At 49.0% G+C, this 24,108-nt stretch overlaps 1 protein-coding gene across 2 annotated transcripts in view; it reads right to left on the minus strand.

Moving 5' to 3' along the window:
• Positions 1–24,108, minus strand: part of EWSR1 (EWS RNA binding protein 1) — a 510,501-nt gene that overhangs the window by 15,606 nt on the left and 470,787 nt on the right. For both annotated transcript variants that reach the window (XM_085634473.1, XM_085634474.1), the window contains exon 15: positions 15,146–15,243. In XM_085634473.1, the coding sequence (XP_085490599.1) occupies positions 15,146–15,243 (98 nt within the window). The remainder of the gene's footprint in view (positions 1–15,145; positions 15,244–24,108) is intronic.

Genomic DNA, 24,108 nt, shown 5'->3' on the forward strand with positions numbered 1-24,108 from the left:
GTTGCCTAGCTTCTCTAATGACGTTCCTGCAGTCAGGGGGAAGATTTAGATAACCGAATTCTAGGGTGCCTGATCTCTCCATGGTTCTGGGTTAAGAGGTGTGGAGAGAGGTGTAACTTTTGGTGCGGTACTACGGATAGTTCCAGCAGTGTGGTATACCACGGTTGTCTGGCCCAAGTAGGAGCTACTAGGATCAGTGTGAGGGAGTGTTGTTGTAGTTTGCGCACCACTAATGGAATGAGTGGGAGAGGCGGAAAAGCGTACGCAAATCTGCCTGACCAGTTCATCCATATCGCATTGCCTTTGGACAATGAGTGTGGATATCTGGCGGCGAAGCTTGGGCATTTGGCGTTTTCGGGTGGCGAAAAGGTCCATCTGTGGATGCCCCCACATTTGAAAGTACGGGTGAAGAACTTAGGGGTGGAGTTCCCACTCGTGGATTTGTTGCGTTTGTCTGCTGAGCAGATTTGCCATAGTGTTTTGGACTCCTGGGACATGTTGGGCTAGGAGAAAGTTTTTTGGGGGTATGGCCCATCTCCATATGCTCTGTGCTAGCTAAGAGCTGTGGAGAGTGTGTGCCGCCTTGTTTTTGGATATATTACATGGCTGTCATGTTGTCTGTGCGGACTAGGACTGCCTTGCCAGAAATCTGTGTTTGAAAGGATTTTAGTGTAAAAAATATGGCTAGTAACTCCAGATGGTTGATGTGGAGTAACTTTTGTTGGTGTCCAAATGCCCTGCATGGTGTGATGTAGTAGGTGAGCTCCCCAGCCGGAGAGCGATGCGTCCGCTGTCAGTACTATCTGAGGAATCTGGTCCAGGAACGGTCGCCCTTGGGAAAGGTTTTTGGTGGTCCACCACTGCAGAGAGCGATGGGTAATACCGTCTACCAACACCAGATCTGTCAATTGACCCTGGGCACGGTTCCATTGGCGCGCTAAGCACTCTTGGAGAGGATGCATCTAGAGTCTTGCGTGAGGTACTATGAATATGCAAGAGGCCATCATTCCTCTTAGTTGCATGAACACTCGAGCTGGAAGAGATTGTTGTGGCTGAAATTTGGCGTGTAGAGCCTGAATGCTTGCTATCTTGGCAGGACTGCGGTAGGCTAGCGCTCTTGAGGTGTCTATGGTGGCACCGAGGTATTGTTTTACGTGGGACGGTTGCAGATGGGACTTTGCGTGGTTTACTGTGAAGCCCAGTTCGTGAAGTAGCTGGATAGTGGCGTGCGTGTGTTGTACACACTGGCTGTATGAACTGGCCGTTATTAGCCAGTCGTCTAGGGATGGGAAGATATGGATGTGTTGTCTCCGCAGGTGTGCTGCCACTACTGCTAGGCACTTGGTAAATACTTGTGGTGAATCCAAATGGGAGTACTTTGAATTGATAGTGTTGGCCGTTCACTACAAATCTGAGGAACTTCCTGTGAGCGTTAACAGGAATGTGGAAATCGTTGTGGGCGAGCAGTGGAAGTACCTGCTGAATTGTTGCCATGTGAAAATGGTCTGAGTAGATCGGTTTCGGGGCCTGAGGTCTAGGATGGACCTTAGAGTGTCGTCCCTTTTTGGTATGAGAAAATATAGGGAGTAGACCCCCATATTTTGTTGGTTGGTAGGAACTAGTTCTATCGCCCCCTTTTGTAGGAGGGAGATTACCTCCTGCTTTAGTATTGTTAAATGTTCCTGTGACATTGGGCGTTGTCTGGGTGGAATGTTTGGAGGGAGGGGTGAGGGTAGATGTTAGTTCGAGGCAGTAGCCTGACTAAATCATTTGAATTACTCATTTGTCTGAGGTGATGGTAGTCCAGACAGGAAGGACATTTTGGAGTCTGCCCCCGACCGGAGTGGAGGGAAGTCACTGGGTAGGTGCGGAGGCAGAGCAGGCAATGTTTGTCTTGCCTCTGCCCTTATTATTGTTGCCACTGTAGCCGCCTCTTTGGTAACCCCTTGTAAAGGTGGATTGGGTAGGGGCTTTATATGAAGGGGAAGCGGTGTCCGAGGAGTAGCCTCTGGTTGTGCTTCGAAAGGAAGAGCGGCGAAAGGAGCGCCTGGGAGGGTGCGATTGTAAGGCTCTCATAGACTTCGCCGTATCCGTGTCTTTTCCTTTTTTGCTAGGGCCTCATCCACTTTTGGGCCGAACAGATGTTCCTGGTCAAAGGGGTGGTTCAGGATGGAAGCTTGCACTTCTGGTTTAAAACCTGAGATCCTTAGCCAGGCATGGCGACGGAGGAGGATGCTGGTATTAATGGCCCTGGAGGCAGTGTCAGCTGCATCTAGGGCACAGTGGATGGAGGTATTGGTGATGGTTTTGCCCTCCTGAATTAACTTATTTGCCCTATTTTTATATTTGTCAGGGAGGTGTTGCATTATGGCTTCTAGTTAGTCATAATGGGCCCTGTCGTATCTTGCCAGAAGCGCTTGTGTATTTGCGATGCGCCATATGTTGGCAGCTTGGGATGCAGTGCGTTTGCCCGATGCGTCCAAGAGTTTTGACTCTTTGTCAGGTGGTGGTGCTCGCCTGATGCTTGGGAATTTGCCCTCTTTCGTGCTGTAGACACTACTAGGGAATCTAGTGGTGCTGGCCCTCTGATGTAGGCGGGATCCGTAGGGGCGGCTTTATATTTTGTCTATGCGCGGGTTAATGACCCTGGATATGACCGGGTCTTTAAAGACCTCCGGCGCGTGTTTTATAACTACTTTGAGCATGGGCAGTACGGAGGTGGCCCTATGCGTGGTGTCGAAAGTATCGAGAAGGAAGTCCTCCTCCAAGGGGTCGGTATGGAGATCCACACCGTGATAGTGTGCAGCCCTTTGGAGTAAGTGGTTGAACCCCAAAAGTCTTCTGGTGGGGATGGTCTTGAAGGGTAGAGATCGTCTTGCGGGACGTTAGGAATGTCAGTAATGTTCTAGTCGTCCCATGGGTCTCGGGAGCCTGTAGGTGTGGGGTCCCCTGTAGGTTGGTCATGGGGTTTGTCCCCTATGTCATCATAGACATCATCATCATCATCCGGAGAGGGTGTGGGGGAATGATGGAGGGGGTGGAGGTATTCTCAAAGGGGGAGGTAGCAAAGTCTTTCCTCTTTGGAGGTGGAGCAGGCTTGTCCAGCTGTCTTTTTGATGCTGAGCATCAAATGTCCAGTTTTGGGGTCCTTGACCAGTGTCTTTTGCAACGGATCAGGTGTAAAAAGTTCTTCAGAGGGTGGCTTGTCCGTCGGCACCGAAGGCATCGGTGGCCATCTTTTTTGTTTTAGAGTCTGCACTAGTCTGCTGTTTGGAACTATGCGGATTGGAAAGGACTGGCTGGGTTCCGAGATGGTTTTTGGCTTCGAGATATGGGTGTCGGTGGCCTTGTGTTTTTTGCTCGGTTCCGGGGATGTGTCGGTACAGAGGAGCTGGAGCTGGTTTTCGGCACCAAGTGTTTCGGTATGGAGCTCGGTGCCGAGGAGGAGGCCATTTTCTCTTTTGGCATCGGTGCGGAGGAGTGTTTCTCGGCACAAACGGTGGGCTGGCTCGAGCCTGCCGGTCCCGAAGGTGCGGTGTGCGAAGCAGTGTTCTTGGTCGTGCCTAGGCCTGGAGGCGAAGGCGTGACCGAAGGCTTTTTCGGTGCGGTTGAGGGGAGGGGAGGGGGGCGGGTATTTCGGTACTCACGACCCTCTGTACCAGAGTGATGTCCTCCACATCCAAATAGTCTGCTTCGGAGGAGCTGACAAGGCCCTCGTCAGTGTGTTGTCCTTCTGGAACGGCGACGCCTTCCCCGAAGAGGTCGTCTGGAATCGCCGTCGACGTGTGTCATAGTTCTTCATGCCTTTCAGTCTCGAATGGTTTTGTTGGACTGGAAGAACTTGCACGACGGACAGACTCGAGCCTCGTGTTCAGGGGAGAGGCAGAGGTTACATTATTCGTGAAGGTCGGTGTGGGGGAATTTGGACCCACATCAAGGGCACTTCTTGAAGGGAGTCCTTTCCATTAGCCAGGACCGGAGCTTGGGTAGGCCCGAAGGCTGTCGTCGACTGGAATCGAAGGTCTTGATCGATGAGAGCCGCGCAGAGTGTGGAGATCGCGATTGAAAACAATATCCCGCGAATTGGGGTGAGGATTGCGCGTCTATTGGAGAACTGGAAACTGTTCGGAACCGGAGCGCGAAGATCACATCCGAGCCCGATGGCGGAAAAACACTTAGGATGGAGCCGAAGCCCATGCGCAATACGATCCAAAGGAGGAGTCACATACCTCGTGACTTCCAAAGACTTTCCAAGAGGAAAAACTGCAAACATCCGGGCCCAACACCAGATGGCGATCTATGCACAGTGTGTAATCTGCAGCTCATATGCCTCGAACACCTATAACCTGACAGCATACCGCCTCCATGGGAAAACTCACTTAAACATGTGAAGAAACACTGATGTTCTGCAGAAAGTATGCTGTGTGACATTACTGCTGGGTTCCGAATAGGGCAGCTTGTTTTCTTTAGAAATTGATACCTGTGGCTCCGGCATGTATCAAATTACATCATGATCATATTCCATCAAACCCACAAAGCACAGGAATACAGACTACACATCAGATTGGGTAATTCTTGTCCTCCTCCTCCAAAGGAAGAGGCTATTTCTGTGCATAACAATTGAATCAATTTACTATTGTTACTTTTACTGACCATTGGGAAGTGGGCAATGTTGCATTTAAATCAACAGAAGCCATACAGATTGTTACACATATGTATCTTTTTCCGAAGGCAGCATCTGTTGTGCATTCCCATGTTGTGCATATATTGTAAAGCTCAAAATTGCTGTGCAGCCCTGCAGATGCTCAACCGGAAAATGAATGCAACAGTTGTGCACCAAGTCTGAAATACCCTTATTAATACCCACTGCAGTGAGTTTCTACCCCGTACTACAAAGTAGTCGCGTGCACTCTCCATTACATTTGGAACGCATCTACTGTGATTGCAGAATGTGCAGGGGCCTTTTGCCCTAGATCACAAAGTAGAACAGGGAGGATGGGTGGGGCGGTAAGGAATCTATAACTAATATACGTCTCTTACAGATCTATCGTTACCGAAAGCAAGTAACTTGTACATCTGAAAGACTATTAGTTATAGATTCCTTACCTTAGAATAGATACCCCAGCAATACCAACGGCGTCCAAGTAGATACCGCGACGTCATTCCGGCAATCAGGACTCCAACGATGAACGCAGAGTCGACAGACGCAACCTACAGACATGGTGGGGTACTGCTGAACAAAAATTCTCCAGATCCAGTCTGACGCCTGGTGGTAATTCGAAGGTAAGAAATCTATAACCAATAGACTCTTTCAGATAAAACAAACTAACAATGGGGTCAATGACCATACTCACTATCACCGAAAGGAGTCACCACCTTACCTCGGGACTAGGAAATCCTTCTAAGAAAAAATAACTGGCAAACATCTGCACCCAATACTAGATGGCAGGAGTATGCAAAGCATGTGTATCTACAGCCCACATGCTTCGACCACCTAGTTTCCTACAGAGAGCATTTGGGATTATTAATTTTAAACTGGTCAGGCGATGAGGGTTATCTGGACTTTATACATATTGTACCTCTTTTTGGTACACTACATAAAATAGCGCTGGTTCAAATCTAGGGCAGACTAAATGGAAACAATTTCAGGTTCACTGAAAGGTTCGAGCAGAGCTCTGACTGCAGACTCCCTCACACGCGATGTGTGGTAGAATTCGGATCTATTGTGGCCTCTAAAGGGGGGGGCGGAGTAGAAGGGTTTAAGCTTCCACCCCATTGGCTAAAGTGTGGGTTCTCCCCAATTATGTGGATGTGTTACTAAACATACATTGTCTTCAGGCCTATGGCCATTTTACATTTGTAAGAAAGTGCACTATTTGAGCATGGTTGCCCCCACGTTTTGCTAAACTGCTGATGTACTTGGAGTGTGCCCTGGGCTCCTGTCAAACAGGTACCCAGGACCTATGTTTTTCCCCTAAAACTGCATCGAAAACAGAACCCAATTGGCACTCTTTGGCCACAGGGCAGTCACTTGTAAATGATACGACAAGTACCAAGGAAATCCTCTTAGAGCTGCAGCACTTATAGTGCCACCCTTAGAGGCCCTGTACCTTTACACACACTGCCTTTGCAGGCTGCGTGTTTTGGTGCAGAATAAAGTGAAGAGGCGACATGGCACACATCTGTGTGCCATGCCTACAACCGACTGCCCTGGCATAGATTAGCCACCCCTCTAGCTGGGTGCACTATACCAGTGGTGAGGGTACAAGTGCATGACCCCCCCACTTTGGGCGGGAGAACTGGTGGTAAAACCAAGTGAGGAAGGGAGGTGTGCCCACTTTTGCCAACCCCACCCCTCAGTTGGGGGAGGCGAGGTGAAGCTCAACTCAGTCCCAGTCATCTTACAGACCCAGCCAGAGTGAGGCATATGCCCCCCTCACACCGGAGGGTGACATAATAGGGGGTGTAACCACCCTAAGGAAGGAACCCATTGGTCCCAACCTTTTACTTGCCTATAACACCCCTACATTTAGTATTTAGGGGCACCCCTGAACCTTGCCCCCTCAGACAAGAATAGACTAAGAAGAAAAGAAGGACCGAAGACGCCAGGCCAAAGCTAAGAAGAGGACGTCCACTGACTTGGTTCCAGCCCTACCGGCCTGTCCCCACCTCGAACCTGCAGGAGCGAAACTCTGGTGTGTTCTGCAGCCAGCAACCTCAAGAACTCAAGAGGACCTGCCCTGCCCTGCCTTCCACAGAAAAGACTGTCTCCTGTGAGCACCGGATATACTCAACACTCATGCACCGGCCAAATCCACGAGACTGTACCACTCTGCACCAGAAGCCCACGGCTCGAGTAGCCCAACACCTCGAGGAGGTCTCCCCGGCAATCCTGCTTCAAATCTCCCAGAGACACCTGCACCCTCTTTCTGGAGGGTACCCCAGACTGTGACCAGAGCTGGTAAGGAAAACTCAGCGCCTAAAGACACCCCTGCACCCGAAGCACCATGGCCTAGGGTGGCCCAACCGACTGTCTCAGCATCCACAGGCATCCCAGCTTACCTCTCCAACCGGTGGTCACCTCCAATACATAGTCACAGAGCCTGCGGTCTTTGTTGAAACCGGAATATCCCCATTGAAAACAGGGCACCCAACGCCAAACAAGCACCCTGCACTCAGCCGCCCCTGCTGGTGCACTTTGTGCGCTAAACAGAATCCCCCTTTGCCCTGAGCTCAACCCCAGGAGCTTTGCCCCATTGGATAACATTGGGCCTAAGAACTCAACACCCAGCCACCCTAGTGCTGCTGAGGGTGCTTTGAGAGTGCATCCTTGACCCCGGGGGAAACCCTTGTTCTTACCCTAGAATCTCAACCCCAAAGACAGAGTACTTACCTGTTAACTGATAACTTCATTTCTCTCCATAGGAATATATTGACTGTTTTTCCTTGAAATTGGTTTGTGTGAAGTTGAATTGTAACTACAAACTGTACAAAACTGATTTAACTTACCTTTTCTCTAGGAAATCTCAGTGTGACATCAAGGCATCACACGGAGTAGAAAAAGTAACTTAAAAAGTAATCTAAAAGTAACTGAAAAGTAATCTGTACGGTAATTTCGAATCCTTGCCTTACCTGGATTTCCAACTGCATTTGAACTTGCATTCAATTCTAAACACTGCATAATATTTTGCAAAGCATTTATTTCACTTACCTGTGCCAGACTTGGTTCTAGAAATAAAATAACTTAATATTTGTATACAAACAAATTGGTCTGAGTTCAGTCTTTGAGTGTGTGCAATCATTTGCTGATTGCGTGGGTACAACAAATGCTTAACACTACCCTCTGATAAAGTCTTACTGCTCACCCACACTACTTTTACCTGTCTACCTTTGGGGTTCCACTGGACTCTGCACACTAGACCTCATTTTGGTATAGTATGTACGGGACCAGCTTCCTACAACATTAAACTGTATGTGGTATATTTTAACACTGTATACTGTTATTTTAATGTACCGTACATTTTCAGCCTGATGACATGGAATGATTCAAGCATGTGAATATTGAATATGCTACTTACCAGTATGCATCTGTTCTTGGCATGTAGGGCTGCTGACATTCATATCTGTGCATAGATCGCCGCCTAGTGTTGGGTCCGGATGTTTGCACGTTGTTGTCCTGGAAGAGTCTTCGAAGTATCCTGAGATAGGTGACTCCTCCCCTGGACCACAGTGCGCATGGGCATCCTCTCCATCCTCAGATTGTTTTTCGCCATTGTGGCAGTGATGGAGTAGATACAGAAAGTGATGACCATGCTATACAGTAATTCTGAGAGCTGCAGCTGCTACAGGCGCCGGGGAGGAGGGTGGGCGATATGAAGGTCAGCAGCCCTACATGCCAAGAACAGATGCATACTGGTAAGTAGCATATTCAGTTCGAGGCACGTGGGCTGCTGAATTCATATCTGTGCATAGAATACATAGCAGTACCTCCTATTAGCGGCGGCTACCAGTGCCAGCTGCAGCAGTCTGAAAAAGAGTTTTGAGAACAGCCTGTCCTACAGCTGCCTGCTGTTTTGAGTGTACATCTACACAGTAGTGTTTGGTAAAAGTATGTATAGTGGACCATGTGGCTGCTCTACATATTTCCTGTAAAGGAATGTGTCCCAGGAAAGCCATGGATGCCCCTAACTTACGTGTTGAGTGGGCTCGTGGGGGAATCGTTAATGTGCGTTTAGCCTTTTGATAGCAAATTTGAATACATTTAACGATCCATCTGGCTATACCTGCTTTGGAGATGGCGTTGCCTTTGTGTTGTGGAGAAAAGGCAACGAAAAGTTGTTTTGTCTTCCTAAAGTCTTTAGTTCGGTCAATATAGTACATGAGGGCCCTTTTTACATCTAGTGTATGGAGCATTCTTTCAGCGACATTTTGTGGATTCTGAAAGAAAACAGGTAGTTCAATAGTTTGATTCATGTGGAACTGCGATATTACTTTAGACATGAATTTGGGGTTGGTACGCAGTACGACCCGGTTTGCGTGAACCTGTCTGAATGGCTCTTGAATGGTTAGTGCCTGGAGTTCACTAACTCTTCTTAACGAAGTGATTGCTACTAGGAAAGCTACTTTCCAGGTGAGGAATTGAATCTCACATGAGTGGAGAGGTTCGAAGGGTGGACCCATTAGTCTGGTGAGGACCAAGTTGAGGTTCCACACTGGTGCTGGTGGGTGTCTTGGGGGGATTACTCGTTTAAGTCCCTCCAAGAAAGCTTTGATGGCAAGCACTCTGAATAAAGAGAGGTGCTGCCTGTTCTGGAGATAGGCTGCTATTGCGGTTAAATGGATGCGTATTGAGGTGTATGCCAGATTGCATCGGTATAGGTGTAAGAGGTAACAGATTATGTTTTGAATGGATGCGTCTAGGGGGTTGATGTCATTGTGGGTGCAGTAAATGACAAACCTCTTCCATTTAGCTGCATAGAAAGCTCTGGTAGTGGGTCTCCTGGCCTCCTTGATGATCTCCATACAGTCAGGTGGCAGGTTTAGGTAGCCAAACTCTAAGACTTCAGGAGCCAGATTGCCAGGTTCAGCTGTTGCGGATCTGGGTGCTGAATTTCGCCATGGCTCTGCGTTAGGAGTGCAGGTTTTATCCGCAGCCTTTGATGCGGCACCACGGAAAGTTCCAGAAAGGTGGTGTACCATGGCTGGCGCGCCCATGTTGGAGCAACTAGGATAAGCGTCAGTGAGTGCTGTCGCAGTTTGCATGCCACCAGCGGTATCAATGGGACTGGGGAAAAAGCATACGCAAATCTGCCGGGCCAGTTCATCCATATCGCATTGCCCTGTGATTGTGAATGTGGGAACCTGGCGGCAAAGCTTTGGCATTTTGCGTTTGTTTGTGGCGAATAGGTCCATCTCTGGATGACCCCACTGTTGGAAGTACGGTTGGAGTACTGATGGGTGTAGCTCCCACTCGTGCATTTGGTGGCTGTGTCTGCTGAGCAGATCCGCCATCTGGTTGTCCTTGCCCGGGAGGTGTTCCGCCATGAGGTATATGTTCCTCTGAATGGCCCACTTCCACATGTTCCGAGCCAGATGAGACAACTGTGGAGAGTGTGTTCCTCCCTACTTCTGTATGTAGTACATGGCAGTCATGTTGTCCGTCCGGATCAACACTACTTTGTTGCACAAGTGTACTTTGAATGCCTTCATTGCCAGGAAGATTGCCATCAGTTCCAGAAGGTTGATGTGCATCTTCTTTTGTTGCGTTGTCCATAGTCCCTGCACTGTGTAATTGAGTACATGAGCTCCCCATCCCTGGAGAGACGCGTCCGCCGTCAGTATTATTTGTGGAACAGGCTCTTGGAACGGTCGGCCCTTGCAAAGGTTTTGTAGATTCCACCAATGCAGAGAGTTGTATGCCCGACCGCTCACCAACACTAGGTCTTTTAATTGCCCGTGAGCCTGATTCCATTGACGTGCTAAGCACTCCTGAAGCGGGCGCATATGTAGTCTCGCGTGCGGGACTATGAAAATGCAGGAGGCCATCATGCCTATCAACTGCATGAACACTCTCGCAGGAAGGGAGTGCCGTGGTTTGAACTTGGAGATCAGCAGTTGCATGCTGTTGATCCTCACTAAATTTGGCTGAGCTGTGGCTGCCAGAGTGTCTATTGTCGCGCCCAGGTACTGTTGTACGTGTGCGGGTTGTAGATGTGATTTTGGGTAATTTAGTGAGAATCCCAGACTGTGAAGAAGGTGAATGGTGAGGGACATGTGGCTGGCACATTGCTGGGCTGACTTTGCCTGAACAAGCCAGTCGTCCAGGTAAGGGTAGACGTGAAAGTCGTCGCCGTAGATGTGCAGCCACTGTAGCTATGCACTTGGTAAAGACCCTGGGTGCTGTTATCACGCCGAAGGGGAGGACTTTGAATTGATAGTGCTGTCCCTGAATAGTGAACCTGAGATATTTCCTGTGTGATGGGTGGATGGGTATGTGGAAGTACGCATCTTTGAGGTCTAGTGTGGCTAGGAAGTCTCCCTGGCTGAGCAGCGGGAGAACCTGCTGTAGGGTGAGCATATGAAAATGCTCCGACAGAATGTAGTGGTTGAGGGGTCTGAGGTCTAGTATAGGTCTGAGCGACCCGTCCTTTTTTGGGATTAGGAAGTACAGGGAGTACACCCCTGTCCCCTGCTGGTTGACGGGCACGACCTCTATTGCACCTTTTTGCAGCATACTTAGCACTTCCTGCTGCAATAAATGCTAAGTGCTCTGCGGACATAGGACGGTGCTTTGGCGGTATTGTGGGTGGAGTGGAGGTTAATTCGAGACAGTAACCGTGCTGGATAATATCCCTGACCCACCTGTCCGTGGTGATGGCTTTCCACGTGGACAGGAACCGCTGGAGTCTCCCCTCGACAGGTGTTATGTGGTCGGGGGGAAGGGAGAGGGCGTCACTGTTTGTTCTTGGGCGAGGACCTGGTGTTGCCGTAACCGCGTCCTCTGCCCTTGGTGCTGGAGCCACGATATCCACCTCTGTTTTTATCGTAGGTACTGTGTGTGCCCCCTTTATTGTATGGCTGCTGTGACCCCTGTTCTCTAGCTGCTCCCCTATTCCCGGGGCGACGAAAGGAGCCACTACGAAATGTCTGCGTTTGCAGAGCCCCCATTGACTTTGCAGTGTCAGTGTCCGTGTCCTTTTTTAACTTTTCTAAGGTGGTGTCAACTTCTGGTCCGAATAAGTAGTCGGGGTTGACAGGCTGATTTAGGATGTTGTTTTGAATCTCTGGTTTGAATCCGGAGATTCTTAACCAAGCGTGTCGGCGTAACATGACGCTGGTGTTTATCGCCCTTGCAGCTGTGTCGGCAGCATCTAGTGCGCACTTAATGGATGCGTTTGTAAGAAGTTGTCCCTCTCTGATGAGGAGCTCCGCTGCCTCTTTGTATTCGTCTGGCAGATGCTGGAGTAGTGACTCTAGCGTGTCGTAGCGTGAACGATCGTAGCGAGCCAGAAGGGCCTGTGTATTGGCAATGCGCCAGATGTTTGCTGCTTGAGCTGCAATCCTCTTGCCTGAGGTCTCCAGCACTTTGGACTCCTTGTCTGGGGGAGGAGCATCACCAGTTGTTTGCGAGTGAGCTCGTTTGCGAGCGTTAGCAACCACCATGGAGTCCAGAGGTAACTGACCTCTAATGTACATAGGGTCCCCGGGCGCAGGTTTGTATTTTTTTTCAATCCTGGGGTTTAGCACCCGTGCCCTGGTTGTTTCCTTGAAAATGTCCTTTGCTGGCTTGAGAACACTTTTCAACATGGGCAAAGTCTTGACAGTCCTCTCAGAGGAGGCGAAAGTGTCCACCAAGAAGTCGTCCTCAACTGTGTCAGAGTGGAGTTGCACTCCATGATTGGCTGCAGCACGTTCTATGAGGGCATTGAAGGCAGCAGTGTCCACTGTGGGAGATGTTTTTGCGCCGTAAAGCTGCGTGTCCTGGGTATCTGTTGCGGCACCCAGGTCTGCAGGGTCATCCCAAGCTTGATCTGGGTCCTGCTGCTCCTCAGGATCTATATCCCTAGGGTAGGTGGTATCATCACCCATGTAATCCTCCATTGCGTCCGTGTCGGAGGGCGTCGGAGAAAAGGACTGGGGATCCGGATAGGACGTATGCAGGCGTTCGTATAGAACCGGTTCCGACTCAGCTGGCAGTTTCTGCTTTAGAGGGATTCTGTAAGAGTCCAAGGCCTGCTCTGGCGTGACCTTACGTTTTCGGAGCATGAGTCTGCCGGTGTCGGCGTCGATGAATTGGGACGGTGAAGGCTCAGTAGGAGAGTGTCCAGTAGATGGGGACCTTGTCTGGCGGACACGTGTTCGGATCTCGAACATCTTCGGCGCTGTGGACGGCGGCAAACCAAAAGTGATGTTGGTCGGTGCCGAAGATGCCTTTGGAGCCTTTTTCGGGTCGGGGCCCGACGTGGACTGGAGGGCTGCCCGTTCTCTGATGCGTTGCAATGACGCCGCAACTTGTCGCACCGAGAACGCCGAAGGTTCTTTGGTGCCGAGTGGTTCCGTAGAGGTAGGCGTGGACTGCTTCGGAGCCACAGGGTCATCGATTCGAGGAGAGGTAGTAGCAGTCGACGGAGTCGATGACTTGACCCGTGTCGCTGCCTTCGAAGTGGACTCCGATGGAGCGGCCATCTTAACTTTGGTGGTCGGGGCAGACTGCTTCGGTGCCGGGGGCCGAGGCGCTTTTGTGGTACCGATGGCCTTCCTTTTCGGGTCGGTACCGACATCCGCTGCGAGTTCGGCGCCGAAATCCCGTTTAGTGCGTTAGGAGCTGATGGTCTGTGCTGGCGTCGAAGGAGTGGAGGTCTTCGAGCCGACCACTGCTTGTTTCACTTTCGGTTTCTGTGGAACCGGTGCGACGATTGGTTTCGGTTTCGTTGAAGGTAAACCAGTCTTTTTCGGTAATAATGGCTCTTGCTGGATGTTCGAGGCTGGGCCTGAAGAACTGTGGGATTGATGTCGGGTAAGGCCCGGAGGCGATCCCTCGACCGGAGCCATAGAATGACGCACTTTGATAGCCTCCGTTTCGACGGGTAGGCCCTGCTCTTCACCCGAGCTATCTTCTTCGGACCCAAAGGCCTCATCGTAGTCTCCTACCTCATAGTCGGCTTCTTCCCTGTGAAAAAGCGCTTCATCGGCGTCTTCCGATCGGGAATCGTGTTCGGAAGCGGGGCTGGAGTTTATGTCTTCCACGCTTTCAACATCCTCGTCCTCGGTGCTGAAGATGTTGGCCGGGGCCGATTGCTGCGCTTCTAATCTCGCTGCCCGTCGATTCCGGAGAGTCTTCTTGGATCGGAATCGGGCACAGGCCATACATTTCGATTCGCCGTGATCCGGCGAGAGGCATTTGTTGCACACCGGGTGGACGTCGATGTGTGGATATTTGGCATGGCATACAGGACACCGTTTGAATGGGGACCTCGATTCCATCGTCGATGTAAGGTCGATGGTCGGATTAAACGGATCCGAAAAACTGGAAGAAGTTTCTAAACGAAGCAAGAAAGCTGTCGATACCGAGCGGGAACAGTACCGACGAAAACTAAAGGCCTTTTGGCCTTAAACTAAATTTTCCTAACTTGAGCTAAGATAAGCACATCCGAACCCAATGGCGGAAAAAAATCTAAGGATGGAGAGGATGCCCATGCGCACTGTGGTCCAGGGGAGGAGTCACCTATCTCAGGATACTTCGAAGACTCTTCCAGGACAACAACGTGCAAACATCCGGACCCAACACTAGGCGGCGATCTATGCACAGATATGAATTCAGCAGCCCACATGCCTCGAACATAAAAGATCCAATGTTGGAGAATGCAATTTTCTAAGATCCTGTTACAATATAGTTTTAGCTACTAGATTCAAAAGCTTCGAATGCATTACCTGTCAACTTAGACAAAAGGAACAAGCGAGAAAAAGATATGGTTATGCATTTACATTTATGACGAATCCTTACCACAAAAAACAGTAATGTTCCCACTGTAGTTTAAGATTTGGAGGAAATAAATTCACTAGATATCTGGAAGGGGTAATTTCCCCTTTAAACTTATACCTGCGCTCCTTAGACTACTCCTGTTTTCACCAATTAGATTTTAAAATGCGGAGGGAGGAACAGACATTGATGGGTAGCCATTAAACCGCACATACATCCATTTACCTCCCATCTTCCTCCATCCACAGATGTTTTTCTATTTCTCAGTCAATTTCACCTGGCGTGATTGGAGGGGATAAACTAACTTGCTTGCAAGATTGACCATTGGAAAAATAAATGAAGCAGGAGCATATTAGTTGATGGACATTTGTAATGGTGCTCACAAGAGACCACTAATAGAATACACTGCCTCCTCATCCAATTCTCTCCTCTTGTGTGCAATGTGCTCTTTACCCACCTAGATGAGCACAATGTGTTTAAATCTACTCATTGAGACCATCTTGGAAGTCTTGGAAAACATATTGCAACCACAAAACAGCAAACTTTCCAGACAAGAGGCAGCAAAGATAGCCCTCAAGCTTACTACAAATGGGTAATTCTGAAGAGTTAGTAACAGAGCAACAACAATTTCCGGGAAGGTGGGTGGTGCAAAGAATCATTTTATACCTGGAGGCGGGAAAGGTGGAAGCATAAAACCTTCAGGTCTGGGAGCCTTGCACTGATTACACTCAATTCTCCAGGAGAAGTTCTGGTTTCCACAGCCCCTACAATTAAACCAGAAAGTATACGATTATTTTTAAAATTGACAGAAGTCAAATACGTGGCAATGAATCAATTACATTTTTTGAAATGGCGAAAAAAAGGTGAAATAAAAAAAGTATTTTATTTCCCCCCCAAAACTAGAAGGCCCATTAGTCCTACAATCAGGGCCCTTCTTGCCACACCACTCCTTTACTAGGAACTTGGAAGAAAAAAGAAAAAGTAGAAAGCTGTGCTCTTCTATATACAAAAAGAAACTTATAACAATGTGTTTGAAGCTTGTGGTGTTAGATGCACACGTGCACCCTTCTGCAGTTTAATATCAAGACTGGAATACTGCAAATTGTTTATCTTGTTTCATTATTTCAAATATGTATCGAATGACAGAATTACGTCCCAAGAGACGCGCAATATCAGACAAGTCACATCCCAGATTATGTACAGAAATAAGTTACTTACCTGTAATTCTGGTTCTCCAGTTTTGGCATCTTTTATAGATTCACGTGCTTGAATCCTTTCTCGTCGTCAGACTGGGAACCCCAGTATACTTCAACAGCAGTATATACTTAAGCATCACTAGCATAGTCCAGTAGCCATCTTTTGCAACCTATCCATCTTCTTTTATGATCCAAACTCCAGCCAACCAGGAATGCCTCACATGTAGCTGTTCTCCCACTGCTACTTTTCAGAACCACCAGTTACGATAATTGATTTCATTTGAAAGCCTCATTTTAAGGGGAGGCGGGCGGGCTGCATGTAAATCTATGAAAGATACCAATGCTGGAGAACCAGTTACAGGTAAGTAACTTATTTCCTTGTCCATTGGATCATTAATAGATTCATGGGTTTGAATACCTGATTAACATGGCAGTTCATTGGAAAGTGGGATGAATAAGGAATATGCTACTTACCAGTATGCATCTGTTCTTGGCATGTAGAGCTGCAGATCTATACACTTTTGCATAGATCGCCATCTGGTGTTGGGCCCGGATGTTTGCAGTTTGTTTTTCTTCTTGGACAGTCTTTGGAAGTCACGAGTTCGGTGACTCCTCCTTCGGTCCGTACTGCGCATGGGCTTCGGCTCCATCCTCAGATTGTTTTTCGCCAGCAGGGAAAAGATGGAGCGTAGTGATAATAGTAAGAAACCCATGTGTGTTGTATCTAAATAAGATAGACTGGAACGGATACAGGTAGCCGGGGAGGCGGGTGGGCGTGTATAGATCTGCAGCTCTACATGCCAAGAACAGATGCATACTGGTAAGTAGCATATTCCGTTTGAGGCATATGAGCTGCAGATTATACACTTTTGCATAGATTATATAGCAGTACCCAACCTTAGCGGCGACCACCGGTATCCGTTGCAGTGGTTTGAAATAGTGTCTTTAGTACAGCCTGGCCCACACTAGCTTGTTGTTTAGAGTGCACGTCTACACGGTAATGTTTTGTGAAGGTGTGCGGTGTTGACCATGTGGCTGCTTTGCAGATGTCATCTAAGGGTATGTTCCCTAGAAACGCCATAGAAGCCCCTATCTTTCTTGTAGAGTGGGCTTTAGGTGGAACAGATAATGTTCTTTTTGCTTTGCGATAGCAAATTTGTATGCACTTTACAATCCACCTAGCTATCCCTGATTTAGAGATGGGGTTGCCCTTATGTGGTGGAGAGAAGGAGACAAACAACTGTTTAGTCTTTCTGAAAGGTTGCGTTCTTTGTATGTAGTACAGTAAAGCCCTTTTAACATCAAGTGTATGTAGAGCCCTTTCCGCAACAGATTGAGGTTGCGAGAAAAAAACCGGTAATTCCACCGATTGATTGAGATGGAAGGGGGAAATGACCTTGGGCAAAAATGTTGGATTTGTGCGAAGTATCACCTTGCTGTGATGCATCTGTAAAAAGGGTTCTTGTATAGTGAACGCTTGTATCTCACTAACCCTTCTAAGGGAAGTGATAGCTACGAGGAAGGCTGTTTTCCAAGTGAGGAACTGTAGCTCACATTTATGCATTGGTTCGATAGGCGGGCCCATTAGCCTTGTAAGAACTACGTTTAGATTCCATACAGGGGAAGGTGGTGCCCTGGGTGGAATTACTCTTTTAAGGCCTTCCATGAAGGCTTTAATAGCAGGCACTCTAAAAAGTGATAAATTCTGTCTGTTTTGCAGGTAAGCAGCAATTGCTGCTAGGTGTAGACATATGGATGAATATGCCAGGTTACACCTGTGAAGATGGAGCAGATAGCATATGATGTGCTGTATGGATACATCTAAGGGGTTGATTGTATTGTTACGGCAGTAAACAACAAATCTCTTCCACTTTGCGGCATAGCATGCTCGAGTGGTAGGGCGTCTGGCTTCCCTGATAATGTTTATGCAATCAGGGGGAAGGTTAAGGTATCCAAATTCTAAGATTTCAGGAGCCAGATCGCAAGGTTGAGCTGAGCTGGGTCCGGGTGCCTGATTTCTCCATGGTTCTGGGTTAGGAGGCATGGGGACAGGTGCAGCTTTTGGTGTGGTACCACAGAGCTGTAGTAGTGTGGTGTACCACGGCTGCCTGGCCCATGTTGGAGCTACTAGAATGAGTCTGAGGAAGTGCTGTTGTAGCTTCCTTACCACTAACGGAATTAGTGGGAGTAGTGGAAAGGCGTATGCAAATTTGCCTGACCAGTTCATCCATATCGCATTGCCTTTGGACAATGGGTGTGGGTATCTGGTGGCGAAGCTTGGGCATTTTTTGTTTTCGTGGGTGGCGAAGAGGTCTATCTGAGGATGCCCCCACTTGTGGAAGAATGGGTGAAGAACTTGTGGATGCAGTTCCCATTCGTGCATTTGCTGCGTTTGTCTGCTGAGCAGATCTGCCATGGTGTTTTGTATGCCTGGGACGTGTTGTGCCAGGAGAAAGATTTTTTTGTGGAATCGCCCATCTCCATATGCTCTGTGCTAAGCGGGAGAGCTGGGGAGAGTGTGTCCCCCCCTGTTTTTGAATATAATACATTGCAGTCATATTGTCTGTGCGAATTAGGACTGCCTTGGCTGAAATTTGTTTCTGAAACGATTTCAGGGCTAGAAAGATCGCCAACAACTCCCGATGACGGATGTGGAGTAGCCTCTGTTGTGGCGTCCATAGACCTTGCACTGTGAGGTGTAATCGGTGCGCTCCCCAGCCGGAGAGCGATGCGTCCGTTGTTAGAATCACCTGAGGAACCGGGTCCAGGAACGGTCGCCCTTTGGAAAGGTTTGTGGTGTTCCACCACTGCAGAGAGCGATGGGTGCGACCGTCCACCAACACCAGATCCGTCAGCTGTCCCTGGGCCTGGTTCCACTGGCGTGCTAGGCACTCTTGAGAGTGGACGCATGTGAAGTCTTGCATGAGGCACTATGAAAATGCAAGACGCCATCATCCCTATTAGTTTCATGAACACTCTTGCTGAGAGAGAGTGCTGAAGAAGGAACTTTTGGCGCAGGGCTTGCATGCTTGCGATCCTGGCTAAGTTGGGATAGGCTATAGCTTTTGAGGTGTCTATAGTGGCACCGAGGTATTGCTTTGTGTGAGAGGGTATCAAGTGGGACTTTTGGTGATTCACCGTAAAGCCTAGCTGGTGGAGTAGTTGTATGGTAGTGTTTGTATTTTGTACACACTGGTGGTAGGACGCGGCTTTTATGAGCCAGTCGTCCAGGTAGGGGAAGACATGAATGTTTTGTCTTCGGAGGTGTGCTGCCACTACTGCCAGGCATTTGGTAAACACCCATGGTGCGGTTGTGACCCCGAAGGGGAGAACCTTGAACTGATAATGTTGGTTGTCCACCACAAAATCGGAGGTACTTTCTGTGAGCCGGGTGTATTGGGATATGAAAGTATGCGTCTTTCAAATCCAGTGTAGTGAGAAAGTCTCCCTGACGGAGGAGTGGGAGAACTTGCTGAAGAGTTACCATATGAAAATGGTCTGAATGGATGTATGCATTTAGAGGCCGGAGGTCTAGAATGGGCCGTAGGGTCTCGTCTTTCTTCGGTATGAGAAAGTACAGAGAGTAGACCCCTAGATTTTGCTGATCGACGGGTACCTGCTCTATCGCGTGTTTTTGCAGGAGGGAGAGTACCTCTTGTTTCAGAAGTGTGGCGTGTTCTTGTGACATCGCACGGTGTCTGGGTGGAATAATTGGGGGGGGGGGGGTAGCAGTTAGTTCGAGACAGTACCCTGACCGAATAATTTGGGTTATCCATTTGTCTGATGTTATGGCTTCCCAGGTGTGAAGGAAGTCCTGTAGTCTGCCCCCGACCGGAGTGGAATGGTCTGGGGGAGCGGGGGAAAGTCATTGTGTGGGTGGTGTGGCAGAACGGGCGGTGTTGGTTTTGCCCCTGCCTTTATTATTGTTCTCTCGATATCCACCTCTTTGGTAGCCCTTTGAGAAGGTATTTTGAGGAGGGGACTTGTAGGAAGTGGAGGTGTTATCGGAAGAGTAACCTCTGCCAGAGCCTCGAAAGGAGGAACGGCGAAAGGAGCGTCTAGGGGTTTGCGATTGCAGGGCTCCCATAGACTTCGCTGTATCCTTCTTCATTTTTTCCAGGGCTTCGTCTACTTTTGGGCCAAACAAGTGTTGTTGGTCAAAGGGGTGGTTTAAAATAGATGCTTGGACCTCTGGTTTAAAGCCTGAAATTATGAGCCAGGCGTGACGGCGAAGCAGGACACTGGTGTTTATAGCCCTGGACGCCGTGTCTGCTGCGTCAAGTGCGCATTTGATAGAGGTGTTGGTAATGATCTTCCCCTCTTGTATTAGCTCATGAGCCTTATTCTTATATTTGTCCGGGAGATGCTGCATGAGAGCCTCCAGCTCATCATAGTGCGCTCCATCGTACCTTGCCAGCAGCGCCTGTGTGTTGGCGATGCGCCACATATTGGCGGCTTGGGAGGCAGTGCGTTTGCCTGACGCATCTAAAAGCTTGGACTCCTTATCAGGTGGTGGGGCCTCACCAGATGACAGAGTTGGAGCGCTTCCTAGCTGTGGAGACCACTAGTGAGTCTAGGGACGCAGGTCCCTTAATATAGACAGGATCCGTGGGGGCTGCCTTGTACTTTTTTTCTATTCTGGGGTTTAAGACCCTAGCTCTAACGGGGTCTTTGAAAACCTCTGTAACATGCTTGGTCACCCCTTTAAGCATGGGTAATATAGCGGTGGATTTATCTGCTATGTCAAATGTGTCAAGTAGGAAGTCTTCCTCAACTGGATCACTGTAATTCCACCCCATGGTAATGTGCCGCCCGTTGTGAGAGGTGGTGGAACCCCAGGGAGTCCTCTGGTGGAGACGGTCTGGATGGATAGAGATCATCCTGAGGCACATCTGGGACATCGGGATTGTGATAGTCCTCCCATGGGTCAGGTGTTCCCGGAGGAGTGGGGTCCTGTGGGGCATAGAATGGATCTCCGTGGTCATCAGGGTCTGGAGACGGGGTTGGAGACCGGTGAGGCAAGGGTGGAGAAGGTGGGGGAGGAGATGGAGGAGGTGGAGGGGGTGGAGGGGATGGAGGAGGAGGTGGAGGGGAGGGTACTCTGAACGGGGATGTGGCAGAGTCCTTCCGTTTTGGTGGTGGAGGAGGAGTTGGTTTGTCCAAAAGTCTTTTCTTGACAGACAACATAAGTGTCCAGTCCTTGGATCCTTTGTTAAAGTCTTTTGAAGAGGATCCGGTGCGAAAAGCTCCTCCGGCACAGAGTCGTCCATCGGTGCCGACGTTTTCGGAACCGAAGGCTTTGTCGGTTTATCCGCGCCGTGCTTTCTTGGGGTGTCCGATTTTTTGGTCGGCGCCGAGGCAGGCTTCGACACGGAAGCGTCGGTGCCGAGGGGTTTGTGTTTGGTTGGCACCGAGAGGCCAGGTTTCGACACCGATGGCTTTGGAACGGAACTGGTTTTCTTCGGCGCCGAAGAGTGTTTGTCGGCGCCACTAGGAGGCTGGCTCGAGCCCGAGCCGCCAGGAGACTTGTGATGCTTTTTCACCGGGCCCGAAGGAAGCAGTATGCTTGGCCTTCCCTAGGCCAGGAGGCGAAGGGGCAACCGGAGTCTCTTTCGGTATGGGCGCGGGACGGGGAGGGGGTAGAGTACTCACGACCCTCTGCGCCGGTGGGATATCCTCCACGTCGGAGTCGTCGGCCTCGGAAGCGCTGACTATATCTTCCTCCTGCTCGGTGTGCTGCTGTCCCGAAGCTCCGGTGTCTTCTCCGAAGATGTCAGGTGGAGCCGAGGTCGATGAGTGCGCCATGGTGCGTCGAGCTCGTCGATCCCGAATAGTCTTTTTCGATCGAAAAGACTTGCAGGCGGGGCAGTCTCGGGCCTCGTGTTCGGGAGAGAGGCAGAGGTTGCACACCTGATGGAGGTCGGTGTGGGGAAATTTAGACCCACATTTCGGGCACTTCTTAAAAGGAGTCCTTTCCATCGGCCGAGACCGGAGTCGAGATAGGCCCGAAGGCCGCCGCCGATGTCTGGAATCGAGGAAGTGCCGAAGAGAGATGAAGTCGATTTAGACTAAAAAATCTCGATGGACGAGGATTTTTCGCCGAAGGTCGAACTGGAAAGGTTCGAAGCCGGAGCACGAAGTATTACATCTGAGCCCGATGGCGGAAAAAAACAATCTGAGGATGGAGCCGAAGCCCATGCGCAGTACGGACCGAAGGAGGAGTCACCGAACTCGTGACTTCCAAAGACTGTCCAAGAAGAAAAACAAACTGCAAACATCCGGGCCCAACACCAGATGGCGATCTATGCAAAAGTGTATAATCTGCAGCTCATATGCCTCGTACATGAGGTTTACCTTAAACAAATTCCTTAAAATTGCCTGTCTCATCAATGACTCCTTGTTCACTTGCAAGTCTTCACAATAATGCTTCACAAATTCATCTGTTTTCCATGTTGCTGCTTTGCAAATATCTTTGAATGATATTCCTGCAAAATGAGCAGTAGATGCTGCCATCAGCGGCAGCTTGTCCGCTTAGGCGGAGGAAGGTCGCTCCACTCCTCTGAGCAATTCAAAAAGGAAAAATAAAATTATAACGAAATGTTACTAAAATTTTATTTTTCTGAAGTAGCTTAGGTGCGGGCTGAGCTGGCCAGAGGGAGGAGGGGTAGGCACTAAGTGCAAAAAACTGTTTGGCCAGCCGTCTTGTGCCGGCCAAACAGTCACACGCACTTATCAAGAGAAGATGCAGTGACTGTCACCCAATATCCACCACCCACCCCCATGCGGCGAACGGTGCTCCGATCCATCACAAGGCTGCTGTCATGCTGGTGACTGCTGTGTCATGACTGACTAGGGTAACCCGACTGCTTTGTTTGGAGGACCAAGAGGCGGCGGCCCACTTTCAGGTTAAGTGGATTCTTTTCATTCTCCCCCTCTCCCACGCAACCCCCGTTAAGCTGCAGCCGCAACTGGCTGCCATTGCTCTCGTTGAATGTCTTGACTTTCTGCACCAGCGGCCTATTCATCAGTGTATGAGCGGTAGTAAAACATGCCCCAGGCCATCGTACAATTGTATGTTTAAACATTGCCTTTTTTCTACCTCCCCCAACCATATGCGTAGGAAGCTGGCTCTATTTCTTATACCACTAGGTGGCTGTAAGATGCAGAGTCCAGAGATTCCCACAGAAGTGTACAGGGCTCAACACAAGTTAGTAGTAGTGCGGGCGAGCAGCCGAAGGCCTAACAGAGGAGTGTAAGACATTTATTGCACACACACAGACCAATAACTGACAACTCAGAGGTGCTCCACACCAATTTTATAAAAATAAGCTTTGTTTGCATTTTATTTTAAGACAAAGATCTTTGCAAGAAAGGTAAGTACTTTACAGGAAGGAAATGCATCTGTTCCTGGCATGTAGAGCTGCAGAGTTGTACACTGTGCATAGATCGTCATCTGGTGTTTGCCTCGGATGCTTGCACTTTGATGTTTTGGAAGAGTCTTTTGTAGTCACGAGATAGGAGACTCCTCCCTTGGACGATAGTTCGTATGGGCATCAACTCCATCCTCAGATTGTTTTGCGCCATGATGGGAAATGATGGAGTTTGTAAGAAATAAAGAGATGTCCATGTGAATTTATGTAATTAAGATAATACTGGAACAGACACAGGTTCCGGGGAGGCGGGTGGGCGTGTACAACTCTGCAGCTATACATGCCGAGAACAGATGCATACTGGTAAGTAGCATTTTCCGTTGAGGCATATGAGCTACAGATTGTACACTGCATAGACTGTACAGCAGTGTCTCCCGTAGTGGTGGTCACCTGTATCTGTTGCAGAGGTTTAAAAGAGTGTTTTAAAAACAGCTTGGCCTACAGAAGCCTGCTGCTTAGCCTGCATGTCTAAGAGAATGATCCCTAAGAATGCCATGGAAGACCCTAGTTTGCGTTTTGAGTGTGCCCCAGGGGGAATTCTTAATGCGCGTTTAGCCTTTTGGTAGCAAATTTGAATGCATTTGACTATCCACCTAGCGATCCCAGCTTTGGAGATGGGGTTACCTTAATGAGGTGGTGAGAAGGCTACAAACAGTTGTTTTGTCTTTGTAAAGGACTTAGTCCTGTCAATGTAATAAAGTAGGGCTCTTTTGACGTCCAGCTTGTGAAGAGCTCTCTATGCTATAGAGTCCAGGTTTTGGAAAAACACTGGTAACTCCACTGATTGGTTAAGGTGAAAAGCAGATTACTTTCCGAAGGAATTTTGGATTTGTCCTAAGAACTACCTTGTTACGATGTATTTGTAAGAAAGGTTCTTGTATGGTTAAAGCCTGGATCTCACTTACCCTCCTAAGAGGTAATTGCGACAAGGAATGCTACTTTCCATGTGAGGAACTGCAGTTCACATTTGTGTAGAGGTTCAAATGCGGGACCCATGAGCCTG

The sequence above is a fragment of the Triturus cristatus genome, chromosome 11 (genome assembly GCF_964204655.1).
Source record: "Triturus cristatus chromosome 11, aTriCri1.1, whole genome shotgun sequence".
Taxonomy (NCBI): Eukaryota; Metazoa; Chordata; class Amphibia; order Caudata; family Salamandridae; genus Triturus; species Triturus cristatus.